We start from the raw sequence: 14,796 nt of genomic DNA, 5'->3' as shown, positions 1-14,796 counted from the left end.
TTTTATACTTTTTTTATAAAAAAAATAAATAAAAAAAAAATTAACTTTTTCTTACTTCTTAAAATAAGCATATATAACTAGACACTACTCTCTATCAAAAAAATAAAATAAAATAATAGACACTCATTTGTATATGGGTGGAGGACCCACAAAAAAGATAGATTTATCTTATGTAAAATAGTACTTTAATTCTTGTCATTGATTTTTGTATTTTTTTTAACTTTTTATCTTTAGTAAACTAAAGCCTATTTGGACAACATGATAAATAGTTTATAAGTTAAAATATTACTATAAAAAAATTAATTTTTGTTATAAAATATTAAAAATATTCTTTCGAAAAACAACTCTAAATATAAAAATGATATTTTTTATTCAATAATGACTTGTACCTCCCTTTTTTCCCATCCCCTTGAACCCTCTCTTCATTTGATTGGTCACTTTTATTTTATTTTTTCCTTCTCCTTCAATCATCACCCGCCACATGTGTGTAGAGAGTAGTGAGAGTGATGATTGGAGGGAGTCTCAATCATTAAATTACCATTTTTTTTAAGTGAATCAAATACAACCTAATAGCACTAAATAATTTCTTCAGAAATTCATACAGTTTCATTCACTCATGACTGCTCATTTCTCGTGACGCTTTGTTAGAAGGATTTCTCTTCCACTCCCCAACTCTCTTCTGAACCTCATCACACACACACTCTCTCTCTCTCTCTCTCTCTCTCTCTACATCTCTGGGACACAGAAAAACACCTGGTCCCTGAAACCAGCAGTACTAAACGTTGTACTGTTCTTTCATCAACTCCCATTTCGTTTTGGAGAAGTTATTCCTGTTTTTGCTTCTGCAACAACCATGCCCTCTCTCGTTCTCATGTAAAGATTGCTATTTTTTTCACACCCCATTTTTCTTATTATATATTTTCTCTTTCCAGTTCTTTTCTTTGTTTTAACCCCTGTTTGCCTCTCAAAGCTTCTTTTTCCCTTTTGGGTTCCTTGAGTTTTCGATCATAAAGCCTTGATTGTACAACACCTCTCTCCTGAAAATCAAGAATTCTAAAATGGGTCATCTTTAAAAAGTGATTTTTTTTTTTTTTTTTTTTTTTTTTTTTTTTTTTTTTTGAGTTTTGAAGCTCAGGTCTTTTTTGTGTGAGCTCTCGATTGTGTTTTTACCAAAATCTCTGAATATTGATTAAGTAATCTTTGGAGAGGCAAGTGGGTTTTTGAAATCAGAAGCTGTTTGTTTTCGAGGAAATGCCTAAGAGAAACTGATGTTCCATTTTCTGGGTTTGTTGTGTTCTTGATCTCTGTTTGGGGGGGTTTTTACATCCTTATAATGGAATTTCTATGCTTGTTTTCTATCTTGCTATTTGGGTTTCTATCAAGGTCTCAACTTGTCGATGCTCAGCTCCACCATGACCAAACCACATTGCAAACAATAGCCAAAGAGCTTGGACTAACTTATTGGGGTCTAAACAACTCAGACTACTGTTCTTGGTCTGGCATTGGATGCAACTCCAGCAATTCCATGGTCGAAAAGCTCGATCTTTCACGCCGAGGGCTAGAAGGTAATGTCACTATCATTTCTGAGCTCAAAGCATTGAAATGGCTTGACCTTTCATATAATAACTTCCATGGATCAATCCCACCTGCTTTGGGGAATTTGTCTGAGCTTGAGTTTCTTGATTTGTCTTCAAATAAGTTTGGAAATTCAATTCCTGTTGAGTTGGGTAGGCTCAGAAATCTTAGATCATTGAACCTATCCAATAACTTGCTCATTGGACAAGTACCTGATGAGCTTGAAGGCCTAGAAAAGTTGAGAGACTTTCAAATCTTTACCAATAGATTGAATGGTTCTATCCCATTTTGGGTTGGGAATTTGACAAATCTGAGAGTGTTTACAGCCTATGAGAATGAATTAGTTGGTACAATCCCTGGTAATTTAGGATTGAATTCAGAACTCCAGTTGTTGAATCTTCATTCGAATCAGCTCGAAGGGACAATACCCGATAGCATTTTCGCTTTGGGAAAGCTAGAAGTTTTGGTTCTGACTCAGAACAAATTGACTGGCAATATAACCGAGGCGATTGGGAACTGTAAGGGCCTTTCGAGTATTAGAATTGGAAACAACAAAATCATAGGAAGTATTCCAAGGACGATTGGAAATGTTAGCAGCCTTACGTACTTTGAAGCAGACAACAACAATCTTTCTGGAGAGATTGTCGCAGAGTTTTCTCAATGCTCTAATCTCAGCCTATTAAATTTGGCCTCAAATGGTTTTACTGGAACAATTCCTCCGGAGATTGGACAGCTTGGTAATCTGCAAGAATTGATTGTTTCCAGTAACAGTCTGTTTGGCAAAGTTCTAACATCGATTCTTAGCTGCAAGAATCTTAACAAGCTTGATTTGAGCAATAACAGATTCAATGGCACCATTCCAGTAGATATATGCAACACAACGAGGTTGCAATACCTGCTACTGAGTCAGAATTCATTTAGTGGTGAAATACCTCATGAGATTGGGAACTGTGTGAAATTGCTCGAATTGCAAATGGGTAGTAATTATCTTACCGGCACTATCCCTCCTGAGATTGGTCACATCAAGAATTTGCAGATAGCGTTGAATCTGAGCTTCAATCATCTCCATGGACCATTGCCTATTGATTTAGGTAGGCTCGACAAGTTGGTTTCTTTGGATGTGTCAAATAATCAACTCTTTGGCAACATCCCAACTGCGCTTAAGGGCATGTTGAGTTTGATAGAGGTTAATTTCTCAAATAATCTGTTCAACGGCCCTATACCCACCTTCGGGCCATTCCAAAAGAGCCCGAGTTCAAGCTTTTTGGGGAATAAAGGGCTCTGTGGAGAGCCATTGAGTTCATGTGGAAATTTTAATGGTTCGGACCATGAGAGCTACCATCACAAGGTCTCTTACAAGATCATATTAGCGGTTATTGGTTCTGGGTTGGCGGTTTTTGTATCGGTGACAATTGTTGTTCTGCTCTTTATGATGAGGGAGAGACAAGAAAATGCTACCAAAGCTGCAGGAATCGCTGATGAGGGAAGCAATAACCGACCGTCAATAATAGCAGGAAATGTATTTGTTGAGAATCTCAGACAAGCAATAGATTTCGATGCTGTTGTCAAAGCAACAATGAAGGAATCGAATAAGCTGAGCAATGGAACTTTCAGCTCTGTGTACAAAGCAGTTATGCCTTCTGGTATGGTTTTATCAGTGAAGAGACTGAAATCTATGGACAGAACAGTGATTGATCACCAGAGTAAGATGATTAGAGAGGTGGAAAGGCTGAGTAAACTCCATCATGATAATCTAGTGAGACCGATTGGATACGTAATCTACGAAGACGTTGCACTTTTGTTACATCACTACTTTCCCAATGGAACATTGGCTCAGTTGATTCATGATTCTACTAAGCTCCCGGATTACAAGCCTGACTGGCCAACAAGACTCGCCATCGCCATTGGAGTAGCAGAAGGGTTGGCTTTCCTTCATCATGTGGCCATTATACACCTTGATATCTCCTCTTTTAATGTTCTTTTAGATGCTGATTTCAAAGCTTTGGTTGGGGAAGTTGAGATATCGAAGCTCTTGGACCCGTCCAGAGGCACTGCAAGCATCAGCGCAGTCGCTGGCTCATTTGGTTATATTCCCCCAGGTACTCTATCCATATCACACACTGATTTATAGTTTTTTATCAGTTTATTTTTTTTTTATTTTTTTGCTTCTAGATTATGTTATCCACTCTATTTTGATTTTTTTGTGATTGTTTGTCATTTCTACAGAGTATGCATATACAATGCAAGTTACAGCACCGGGAAATGTCTACAGCTATGGTGTTGTTTTGCTTGAGATTCTCACAACCCGACTACCAGTTGATGAGGCCTTTGGTGAAGGGATAGATTTGGTGAAGTGGGTTCACAATGCACCAGCAAGAGGGGAAACTCCAGAGCAGATACTCGACGCGAAGCTCAGCACCGTCTCCTTCACCTGGAGAAAAGAAATGCTTGCAGCGCTAAAGGTTGCACTGCTCTGCACCGACAACACACCAGCCAAGCGGCCCAAAATGAAAAAAGTGGTGGAAATGCTTCAAGAAATCACACAAAACTAGAACAAATTCAATTGGGTTTTCCTTATTCTTGATCTCTGTGATCAAAAATCCAATGGCCAGGATATGAAGAACATATTATGCAGAGTATACTGCCGGTTCTGTATTGGGGTTGATGGGCAAAATATTTTTCAGAAGTGGAAGAAGAAGAAATTGGTGGAGGGTTCATTCAAGAAGTGTCCCCCAATGAGGGATTAATCTGTGGTGGTGTTGATATTAGGGTTTAAATTTTACAATTGAGTTCTTGGTTTCTAGATGTGTTTGGGAATATATGCACTCTGTGATGATGAGTAACTATGAATCTCCCAAATGTTTGATGTTCCCATGGAAATAACAATTGTACCCAGTTGCCAGTTCAATATATACCTCTACTAGTTTTAGTTATATGAACTTCATTTTGCCATGTTTTGTATCATTTTTGTTTTTTTGTTTTTGCATTTTTAGAAACAAAAATAATGGAAAGTTTGAAACATCTATCGTTTTCATGTCCATTTCAATTTTGATTGTGATGAGTTTCTTGTTCCCACAGACCTTGGATGAACCTAGGTCCAAAATAGAGGCCAAGAACTTGGACACAAAAATAAGTTTGATTGAAATTTATCTCGCGTATAGTAAAAATCCACTTGAAATGAAATTGAATCACATTATTTTTAAGTATTTAAATTCTTGTCATCTAGCATTACTAAATGTTCAAAAAGAATGAATTATGAATTTTAATCAAAGAAGGGACAAAAAAATGCTGCGAGAGAATTTAACTACACTAATTTTCTTGGTACTTTATTGTGTTTTACTAATGTCCATTTTAGCAAAAATGATTCATGTCACGATCACCAGATAAATTTCACCAATTTTTCACATCCTAAATGAATTCACAAAACAGACCAATATGTACGCGTAAAACTCACCGGTTGATTCACACAATATTTGTAATGCCCGCATAGCAGCTCATCTGTCTATTTCTACTCTTTTCTTATTCATTGCATACGTGAAAAAATGATTTGCATGATCCAGAAGCATCTTGAGATAAAATTTAGAATTTAACACACCAAATAATCATATGAAACAAGTACATGATTGCCCCACAAACATTTATTAAGCTCTAGTCTGCAGCATATCAAGAAAAACCTGTCCAAAAACATTAAGGCAAATAAAAGAGTATGAAAGCCATTACAGTCCAAACTTAAGTATAGCTTTGTTTGAAATTGCACATCAAACGAAAAAGCATTGTGACAGATCACATGCTAGTTGTGGAGCTTCAAGCTTCGACATTTGACTTGACAATAAAATTCTGGCGACTGATGGGGTTCATAACAACGGGAGGACCTGCTGTCCGAGGCCATGCCTGGAACTTCTTGTCAGTCTCTTCCCACCATTCTTTGTTCGAAACAGTTTTTGGGGTAGTGCCTGGTCAAAGGCCAGCATTATATTAAATTGCTGCAACACAAGGGATGAAAATAACAAGAATAAACAGAAATTTACCTCCAAATATCTTCTTGTCAGCCATCAAATAGTCAAATGAGTATGAGATAGCAAAAGATCCCAAAACAGCAGATACTATGTACTTGGCTGTCATGTTTAGCCTGCAACAGCTAAGAAGATAACCATGTCACAAAATGTAAGTGGTAACTGTAGTAAAAGTCACCTCCCATCAAAGCCCGGACACTTAAAGTTCAAAGGAAGTGCATTCTACTGATCAATTCATATAGGTCAGGTACAAAAGAAGTCTAAACTTGAATCAGAAAACCTGCTGGTTTGGTTGCATTCATCTTCCCCTTTGTAGAGGGTTTTAGGGATGCAGGCTTCACTTTTTTCAATGAAAATTACTATGAACCATGAAAGTTTGCCCCCGAAAGTTATCCCAAAAATGAGGTGGATGGGGTAGATTTAAAATTGGTGGGATGCAGGCCACACCCAGAATGATTGTGGGTCATAGATGTATTATTATGGGAAATTTTTATGGGTATGTAGTATTGTTGTTTCTCAATATAGCCAGCTGTAGTGGGGGAAGGGAACCCATGTTATAGGCCAGGAAGGGAAGGCCGTCATATTTCTTTCTCATTGAAATGAATAAACAGGGTGGTAACACCCAATTTTAGAGAGACGGAAAATCATACTAGTAGTTACTAGTGTAAAGCTTGCTTAGGGTTGGCTTGGGATGTTCTAAAAAAGTGCACTTTTTGACTTATTGGCTTATATGGGTTGGGTTTGAGTTAGGTTTGATGTGATGTGTTAGAGAGATGATGTGATTTAAATAAGATGATGTGACTTAAATAGGATAGTAATTTTTTGACTTTTTATATTATTTAATAGATGCCAAACTTAGCCTTAATATACAAAGAGAGTTGATTTCAGTAAACTGTTGAAAAATAAAACATGAATAATTAAGATATTATCCTACTCCTTAGGGGCAAAATAGGAAGAAAAATGGACGTACAAACAGAAAGGAAAGTTCAGTTCTAACTAATGAACTAAGAGCTTATGGAGGCCTTCCTATGGGATCTTTTGCTAGATCTAAATCCTACTCTATTAAAAACATAATTGGCAACCAGTGTTATTAGAGGTGCGACTAAGCGCTCGCCTAAGCGCGAAGTGAGGCGAGGCGAGGCGACCCTTTAGCGCTTCATACCCACTGAGGCGAGGCGAAATGGTGAAGCGAAGTTGAAGCGCATGAAGCGAGGCTTAGGCGTCGAAACGAGAGGCGATGCGAAACATCGCTTCACCATTTTTTGTCTGCTTTCAGTTCGAAAGATCTAGGCTCTTGATTTGAATGACTTTTGTGCTGTTTGTGGACATGCGTTGCACTTTATAATTGCTTTCTACTAAATAAGAAGTCGAAACCCTAGTCGACATCGTTCCAGTCGACAATTGCTTTCAAGAACCTCGCTAATTACTTGCTTCCGACATCGTTCTAGTCGAAAGAGGAGGTGAGTACTTGCTTCTTCTTCTTCCTTTCTTTTCTTCTTCCTTTCTTCTCTTCGTCTTCTCTTGCTGCTTCTTCTTCCTTTCATCTTTCTTTTCTTCTTCTTCGAACTCTTTTTTTTTTTTTTTTTTTCCCTCTTCTTCTTTTTCGCCAGATCTTTTCCCCCCCCTTTTTTTTTCCTTCCCCGGTTCTTGTTTTGTTTCTCTTCTTACTTATTTTGCTGAAATTTTTTTCAATCAATTTTATTTTACAATTGCTTAATTATTTTGCTAAAAAAATTTCAATTAATTTTGCTGAAACACTATTTTTCCATGATTACCTCTGCTAAAAATATGTTGTTCTTTAATTTCTTTATGTTTAAACTGTTTTTTTCTTTGCACTTTAATTATTTCTTCATTTCTTAACATTGAATTGCTTGGTTGGTTAAAATTAAATGTCGAAGTCGTGTGAAAGTAAAAAAGATCCGGCATGGCAATATGCACGGATGGTAAATCCCCAAAACCTTTCAAAGTTCATTTGCAACTTTTGTGACAAAGAAATGAATGGCGGTGTTTACCGAGTCAAGCAACATCTTGCTGGTGGTTATAAAAATGTTGTTGCTTGTAAAAAATGTCCATCCCATGTCAAAAATGAGATTAAAGACTATATGTCTGAAAAAAGTTGATCAAAGGCGCAATTGAAGATGGTTCTTGATTTTGATAAGATGGATAACAATAAAGATGATGATGATGAAATTCTTGAGATAAATCAACATGATAAAAGGCATGTTCCTACTCAATGTTTTACCCATCGAGAACAAGGAAGTAGCTTCTCCAAATATGTTGCTTCCAAACAACCAAAGAAAAAGGGACCCATGGATGTGTACTTCACCCCCTGATCCGAAAGTTGCAGTGCAAAATCGTAAAGCCTAGGGGAAGCAAATATGAATTGATGATAATAATCCTAGCAAGAAGGTGTTGAGAGATCGGGCTCTTGTTTAGTTTTCAAGGTGGATGTATGATACGGGTATACCTTTCAATGTTGTGAACTACAATAGTTTTGGGCCAATGGTTGAAGCTTTTGGGCAATATGGCCTTGACATAAAAACACCAAGCTACCATGAGGTGTGAGTTCCTTATTTGCAGAAAGAGGTAGACCACACTAATAAGACCATGGAGGATCATAAAAAAGATTGGGAAGCATATGGATGCTCTTTAATGGCCGACGGGTGGAAGGACAAAAAAAACAGGGCATTAATTAATTTTTTGGTTAATTGCCCAAGAGGATCAATGTTTATTGAATCCGTTGATGCTTCTAGCTTATCCAAGGATGCAAATAAGATGTTTGAATTGCTTGACAACTTTGTGGAGTGTATTGGTGAAGCCAACGTGGTTCAAGTTGTTACGGATAGTGCCTCAGCAAATGTGTTGGCCAGTTAGTAACTTAGTAGTATACATTTACTTGGTACTTACAATATGAATATGCAATTCTCATATTAAAAACTCGTTCTTTTTTTTTTTAACTTGTAATAGGGAAGTTTTTGGAGGCAAAGCGGCCACATTTGTATTGGACATCATGTGCAGCTCATTGCTTGGACTTGATGTTGGAGGACATTTTTAAAATTCCCAACTTCAACAAGACATTTGAAAAGGCAATTGCGATGCATGGTTATATTGTGAACCGCTCTAGTTTGTTGAATATGATGAGGCAATTTACCCAGTGCAAGGATTTGATCAAGCCAGCAAAAACTCAATTTGCTACTGCTTTTCTAACTTTATCAAGGATTCATCAACAACAAACTAACTTGAAGAAGATGTTCACTTCAAAGGAATGGACCACAAGCAAATGGGCGAAGGAACCACAGGGTAAAAAGACAGCACAAGTCATATTAATGCCTTCTTTTTGGAACACTATTCTTTATGCTCTCAAAATATCAGGTCCTCTTGTTCGTGTGCTATGATTGGTTGATGGTGAGAGAAAGCCTCCCATTGGATATATTTATGAGGCAATGGATAAGGCTAAAGAAGCCATTGCAAAATCATTTAATGGAAATGAAGAGAAGTACAATGAGTTTTTTGAAATAATTGACAATAGATGGAATGTTCAATTGCATAGGCCTTTGCATGTAACTGGGTATTATTTAAACCCAAAGTATTTTTACGCAAATCCAAATATTGACAAAGATAAGAAAGTCATGTCAGGCCTGTATAAATGCATACAAAGGTTGGTCCCAAACAGTGAGACACAAGATAAAAGTTTGCGCTGAGTTAACTACCTATAAGAAAGGTAAAGGTCTCTTTGGAATGGCTTTGGCCATTAGACAAAGAACTACAAGAGCACCAGATGATCTATATTTTATACTTAAGTAATTTTAATTAGCTTTTTATATTTTAAATATTCTTTCTAATTAATTAGTTATAATCAACAACTGATTGGTGGAGTGCATATAGTTCTGAAACGCCACATTTGCCATCAAAATTCTTAGTCTAACTTATAGTTCATCTAGATGTGAGCGGAATTGGAGTGTGTTTGAACACGTGAGTCCCTATTTTTAAATGTAGTGAATATGAATACCTACAAATTTATTATACCTAGATGAAAATTTGAATATTTTTATTTGATTTGAATTTTTGCAGATTCACACCAAAAAGAAAAATAGTTTAGCTCAAAAACATATGAATGACTTGGTATTTGTCAAGTATAATAGAGCATTGAGACGTTAATACAATTCCCGTGACACTGTTGATCCCATCACTTTGATAGATATTGATGAAAGTAACGAGTGGTTGGTTGGGAGGACGGAGGAGGAACTTGTCTTTGAGGATGATACTTTGACATGGGATGATGTTGCTAGAGCTGCTAGAGTTGAGGAAAGTAGCCAAAGAACTAGATCAACAAGGGCAATAGAAAGGGGTCATTCAACTTCAAAATCAGCAGCTAGACCTAGATTACAACTTATTGATGAAGAAGTGTCAATTTCAGATGGGGAAGAAAAAGAAGATGCAGGCGGATATAATGAAGCCAATGATAATGAAGAAGAAGTTCATTTGCTTGATGTTGCAGATGATTTTTAGAACCTTTGGATTGGTGGATTGTATTTGTCTCTGTTGGATATTTTCTGCTGTTTATGGATATTTAGTATTTGGAATGATAAATGCATGATGGTTTTTGAAAATATTTATATTTTTGTCTATACTATTTATTTTTAAAAAATATCCTTTGTGGTTGCCTCAATTCGATGAAGCCCTCACCTTGCCTCGTCGCCTCGTGCTTAGGCGTTAGGAGACCTTGTCGCCTCGGTTCGCTTTTCGCCTTAAAAAACACTGTTGGCAACCATCTGGACCAAGTGTTCTAAACCGGGATAGCATCTTTCCCATTACCGTGCAGACCAATACCTCGAAATGTGACAGCCAAAATTCCTAATTACTCCCACACAGACGACTATAGCCCTCTACATAACACAGCCCACCATCATATCTAAAGTCCATAACGAAGACCAAAGGTAAAACAGTAATGGCTCCCCATCACTCAAAAAATAGATTGATCTCCATATCCCCAAAGTTTTCATCCAGCTAAGGTGCAGCACTGTTTGAGACCATTAATCCCAAAAAACAATACATAAGAACTTATTACAATTTTTTCTGGAGAAGTAATGTACACATAAATATCATGTCATACAGCTCTTTCATATTATATAGCAAACCATACAACACATTTATTAACCAAAAATTGAATGCAAATTTCACATTTTTTCAAGTAATTTTAAAAAAATTTAAGATTAAAAATCATTTACAGGTTCTATAAGCTGTAGCTTCAACAGTTGTAGTTCCTCCACATCCGCTGGAAAGGAGATGGCTATTGTTTTGATTTTATATATATATATGTGTGTGTGAAAAAATAGCTTCATAAATGACAAAACTGAACATCGAAGAATGGGAGCCTAATTAATATCAATGAACACCACAAACAGAATAAAACACATTCAAAAATGGTGTTCCACATTTTAGAGAAATTCATGAAGCATACAGCAGAATCAAAAATGATGCATCATGACAAGTGCCGTTGTACTTTCCAAGAGGATCTTCAATAAGGTTACCAACTAAAGTAACCCTCAAACTTAAAGCACATCCAGTGAATTTAACACATAATGTCTAAGCCCAGTATGGGGCATAAATAAGTAGACACTAAATAAAGTAATCAAAATATTTTGAGGGAAACGAAACCCAGGAATTACAAGATCCACTCCAAGGTGCCACAAAACATTGATACCACCTGCTGACTTTATAGAACGGAAGATAGTCTTCAGCAATCAAGAGACCACATTAGCCAATAGCAAAAATAACAACCTAAAAAGAGGTCTTAGCTTTAAACCTCATTTGACTGGAGGTTTAATTAACTTATAATACTAGGCATACTACCTCATCTCCTAACTGATCTATAAGGTCCAAGCTAGTTAGTGATACTGGTTTGAGTTCCTATTTGTCCGATTTAGATTTGCTTCTATAGAAAGTCAAACAACCAATTGTCATCTCCTTCATGGTCCATCAGAGTAGGCACAAAATTTGTTCAATCCAAAAACATTCAAAACCCAAGAGGCAAGTTTATACAGGTCCCATTGGCTCTATGCTACAGATCACCCAAACCAAATTTTCATTATGAGGCCTCGTTTGGTAATTACATGTTTCAGTCAAAAAGTCACAATAAGTTGTCACATCACTCTCTCTACTTTTTTGCATATCTTTTCGTAAAAAATCAAAAAAATCACTAAAATAGCTTGTTTCTAAACGAGGCCTCAATGTTCCAAATCCTTTTGAACATGGCCATTTAATGCTATCCAATTAAAATAGTCAAGGCACTCTATTTGTTTCCATCGGTTAATTCCTCTTCATTTAGTCTGTGCAACAAAATGAACCAACTTCTCTTGATTCAACTAAAATCCTTCATGATGAGAGATAACAAAGGAACAGTGGGAGTAAATGATTCTCTTCATACACTTTTAATTTTAACTCCTTGTTTGGCAACACAATATTTTAGCCTAAAAGTCAAAAAGTTACTAAAAAAACTAAAAAAACCAACACCCTATACCAAAAAGTCAAAATTTTCTTTTTTTCTTTACTTTTTACACATTTTTTCGTAAAAAATCAAAAAGTTATTCCAAACATAGTAGTTTTTTTTACCTCCTATTTTAACCAAAAAATCAAAAAGTTACTAAAATAACATGTTCCCAAAAGAGACTAGCTCATACCAAACCAAAAGCTAACAATTCAAGGCAACACAATATTTTAGCCTAAAAGTCAAAAAGTTACTAAAAAAACCAACAACCTATACCAAAAAGTCAAAAATTTATTTTTTTCTTTACTTTTTACATATCTTTTCGTAAAAAATCAAAAAGTTATTCCAAACATAGTAGTTTTTTTTACCTCCTATTTTAACCAAAAAATCAAAAAGTTACTAAAATAACATGTTCCCAAAAGAGACTAGCTCATACCAAACCAAAAGCTAACAATTCAATCTATTGGAATACTCTATAATCCATGTGAAATATATACAGCCTCATGTACCTACAAAGGCATGAATATGAGCAATCAAACACACGAGTAAAGTGAAATGCTAGGAAGCAAGGGTGCGGGTGCGGATACGGATACAACAAATTCTTTAAAAAGTATGGTATAGGTACGGCTGGGGTACACTAATTATTTTTTTATTTTTTATTTATTATAATTTATAGTTAAACATCAAATATACAAATCAAAATTTAATATCATAATTAAAAAGAGAAATTACAAAACCAAAATAATTTGTGAATTCTTTCACTTCATTCGAGTATATAAACTATCAAATATTCAAATAATAATTTAAAACCATCAATATTATGAAAGTAATTACAATGAAATAAATACATCAGAATCAGTTTATGAACTCTAAATTTAAATGTTCCTTTCTTTTGCCTTCTTAGATTTTAAATTTTTCTATCTTTTATTTCATATCTGATTGTGTCCACTACAAAATTATATCAGGAAAAAAAAAATCAGATGTTGGGAAGATCAGAAAAAACGATAATCAAAGAAGAAGATAATCAAAGAAGAGTAGATTGGCTACAAGAGAAGGTAAGAAAACTCACCAGAAGCAAGAAAAATCAGATGTTGGACAGATCTGGTTGTTTGCTGCGAAAAAAGAGAGAAAAAATCTGAAAAAAAATTCAAAGAAAGAGGAAGAAGAATCGAAGCAGAGAAACTAAGAGAAACTCACCGGAATATCAAGTTTTTCCGTCGACCAGCACCGTCGTCTTCGAAGAAGAGTTCAATCGACGACTGTGTTCTCTCTTAGAACTCGTCGACTGTGCTCTTCGTCAGAGAGAATTGAGTCAAAGCAACAAACCTAATTTCCAATTTCCATTTGTGTTATGTTTTTATTATTACAAAAGAACCCAAAGTTATTTAATTTTTGGGCAAATTACATATACACCCCTCGAGGTTTGGCTAAATTACAGATACACCCCTGAGGTTTCGGAAATTACATCCCGCCCCCTGAGGTTTGTATTTTTATAACAATTTGCCCCCTGAGGTTTATATTTCATAACAAATTACCCCCTAATTTCTTATGCAAATATAGCATTCAGGGGGGAATTCGTAATTTCTCAAACCTCAGGGGGGCATTTGTAATTTAGCCAAACCTCGAGGGGTGTATATGTAATTTGCCCTTAATTTTTTTAACTTAACACTCCGGTATCCTTGTAATTGTTAAAAATCTTATTTTTTACCCTGTATACCCAAAAACGTAGCCATGGAATACCCATGGCGTACCGAGCATCTACAAATCGTATAAAACGTACTGGATGTGTTTTTTTACTGTATCCGATAGCCGTATTCATACTCAGTATCTGGTATTTGTACGGCAACATTTTTAGAATACATTTGCTTCATAGGTTAAATGTAATGGTGTTTGGTAAGTTGCATTTTTGGTTTTTCTTTTTTTTTAGCTAAAATAGCTAATGAAGACAAAATAAGCTAAACTAACTAATAAGATAAAATGTCATATCCAAATTATAAGTATTTCATTTTTTTTTTCACAACCTTCAAATCAACTACCAAAAAATCTAACGAACTTCCCAAAGATAACTTTTTTAGCCAAAAGCCAAAAAGCCAACTTCTCAAATGAGCTCTCAAAACCCTAAATCTAAAACATCAATTGAAACATAATATTCAAATGAAGATATAACTATATTGATTACAATGATTATGTGATAAGAACGACATATCGAACCCAAAAAATCGACAAAAATTAACTGAACGCATAAAACCCTATAATGAAATTTTGAGCCCCAACTCGCCGATATCGATGGCCAAAAACTAGAAATTCAAAACCCTAAGAGAGAGAGAGCCAATAGCGATGGACTCGCGAAGCAGAGCGGTTGAACGTCGTTCAAAGCGATTGCAGAAGCCTTTCTATAACCCTACAGGTCGTGTTTGGTTGTCCCGATATATGTAGGCCAGATTAGATCTACAGCTTTTTGACTTCCTTTTGACAAACTATTTCAGTAATTTTTTGATTTTTTTTTTTTAAATATGAGTTACAAAAAATTTGACATGTTTAATATGATTTTTTAATTTTTTACCAAAAAAAAAAAAAAAGAAAAATCTTTGACCATTTTATAAAATTTGTTAACTTCTTAACTTTTTTTAATAACTTTTTAAAGCTACAATATATGTTTTCTAAACAAGCCTGTAATTTATTATAAATTAAAAATTAATAATAAAAAAATAAAAGTCAAAA

At 35.4% G+C, this 14,796-nt stretch overlaps 1 protein-coding gene and 1 long non-coding RNA gene across 2 annotated transcripts; one reads left to right on the top strand and one right to left on the bottom strand.

Annotated features, from left to right (window-relative positions):
- Nucleotides 1-598: 598 nt before the first annotated feature.
- Nucleotides 599-4,508, top strand: LOC114320493 (leucine-rich repeat receptor-like tyrosine-protein kinase PXC3). The gene is made up of 2 exons (XM_028267557.2): nt 599-3,674; nt 3,802-4,508. Exons 1-2 carry the CDS (start codon nt 1,334-1,336, stop codon nt 4,125-4,127), a joined length of 2,667 nt encoding a protein of 888 aa, XP_028123358.2. The 5' UTR covers nt 599-1,333; the 3' UTR covers nt 4,128-4,508.
- An 8,635-nt stretch (nt 4,509-13,143) lies between these two features.
- On the bottom strand, nt 13,144-13,440 carry LOC114320494 (uncharacterized). Its single transcript, XR_003649914.2, has 2 exons — nt 13,273-13,440; nt 13,144-13,187 (listed from the first exon to the last, which is right to left on the bottom strand). It is a non-coding gene; the product is annotated as an uncharacterized LOC114320494 (long non-coding RNA).
- Nucleotides 13,441-14,796: the final 1,356 nt, after the last annotated feature.

Source organism: Camellia sinensis, chromosome 10 (genome assembly GCF_055761805.1).
Source record: "Camellia sinensis isolate YWXY chromosome 10, ASM5576180v1, whole genome shotgun sequence".
Classification (NCBI taxonomy): domain Eukaryota; kingdom Viridiplantae; phylum Streptophyta; class Magnoliopsida; order Ericales; family Theaceae; genus Camellia; species Camellia sinensis.
Note: the sequence above shows the minus strand (reverse complement) of the source record. Positions and strands in the feature narration are given on the sequence as shown.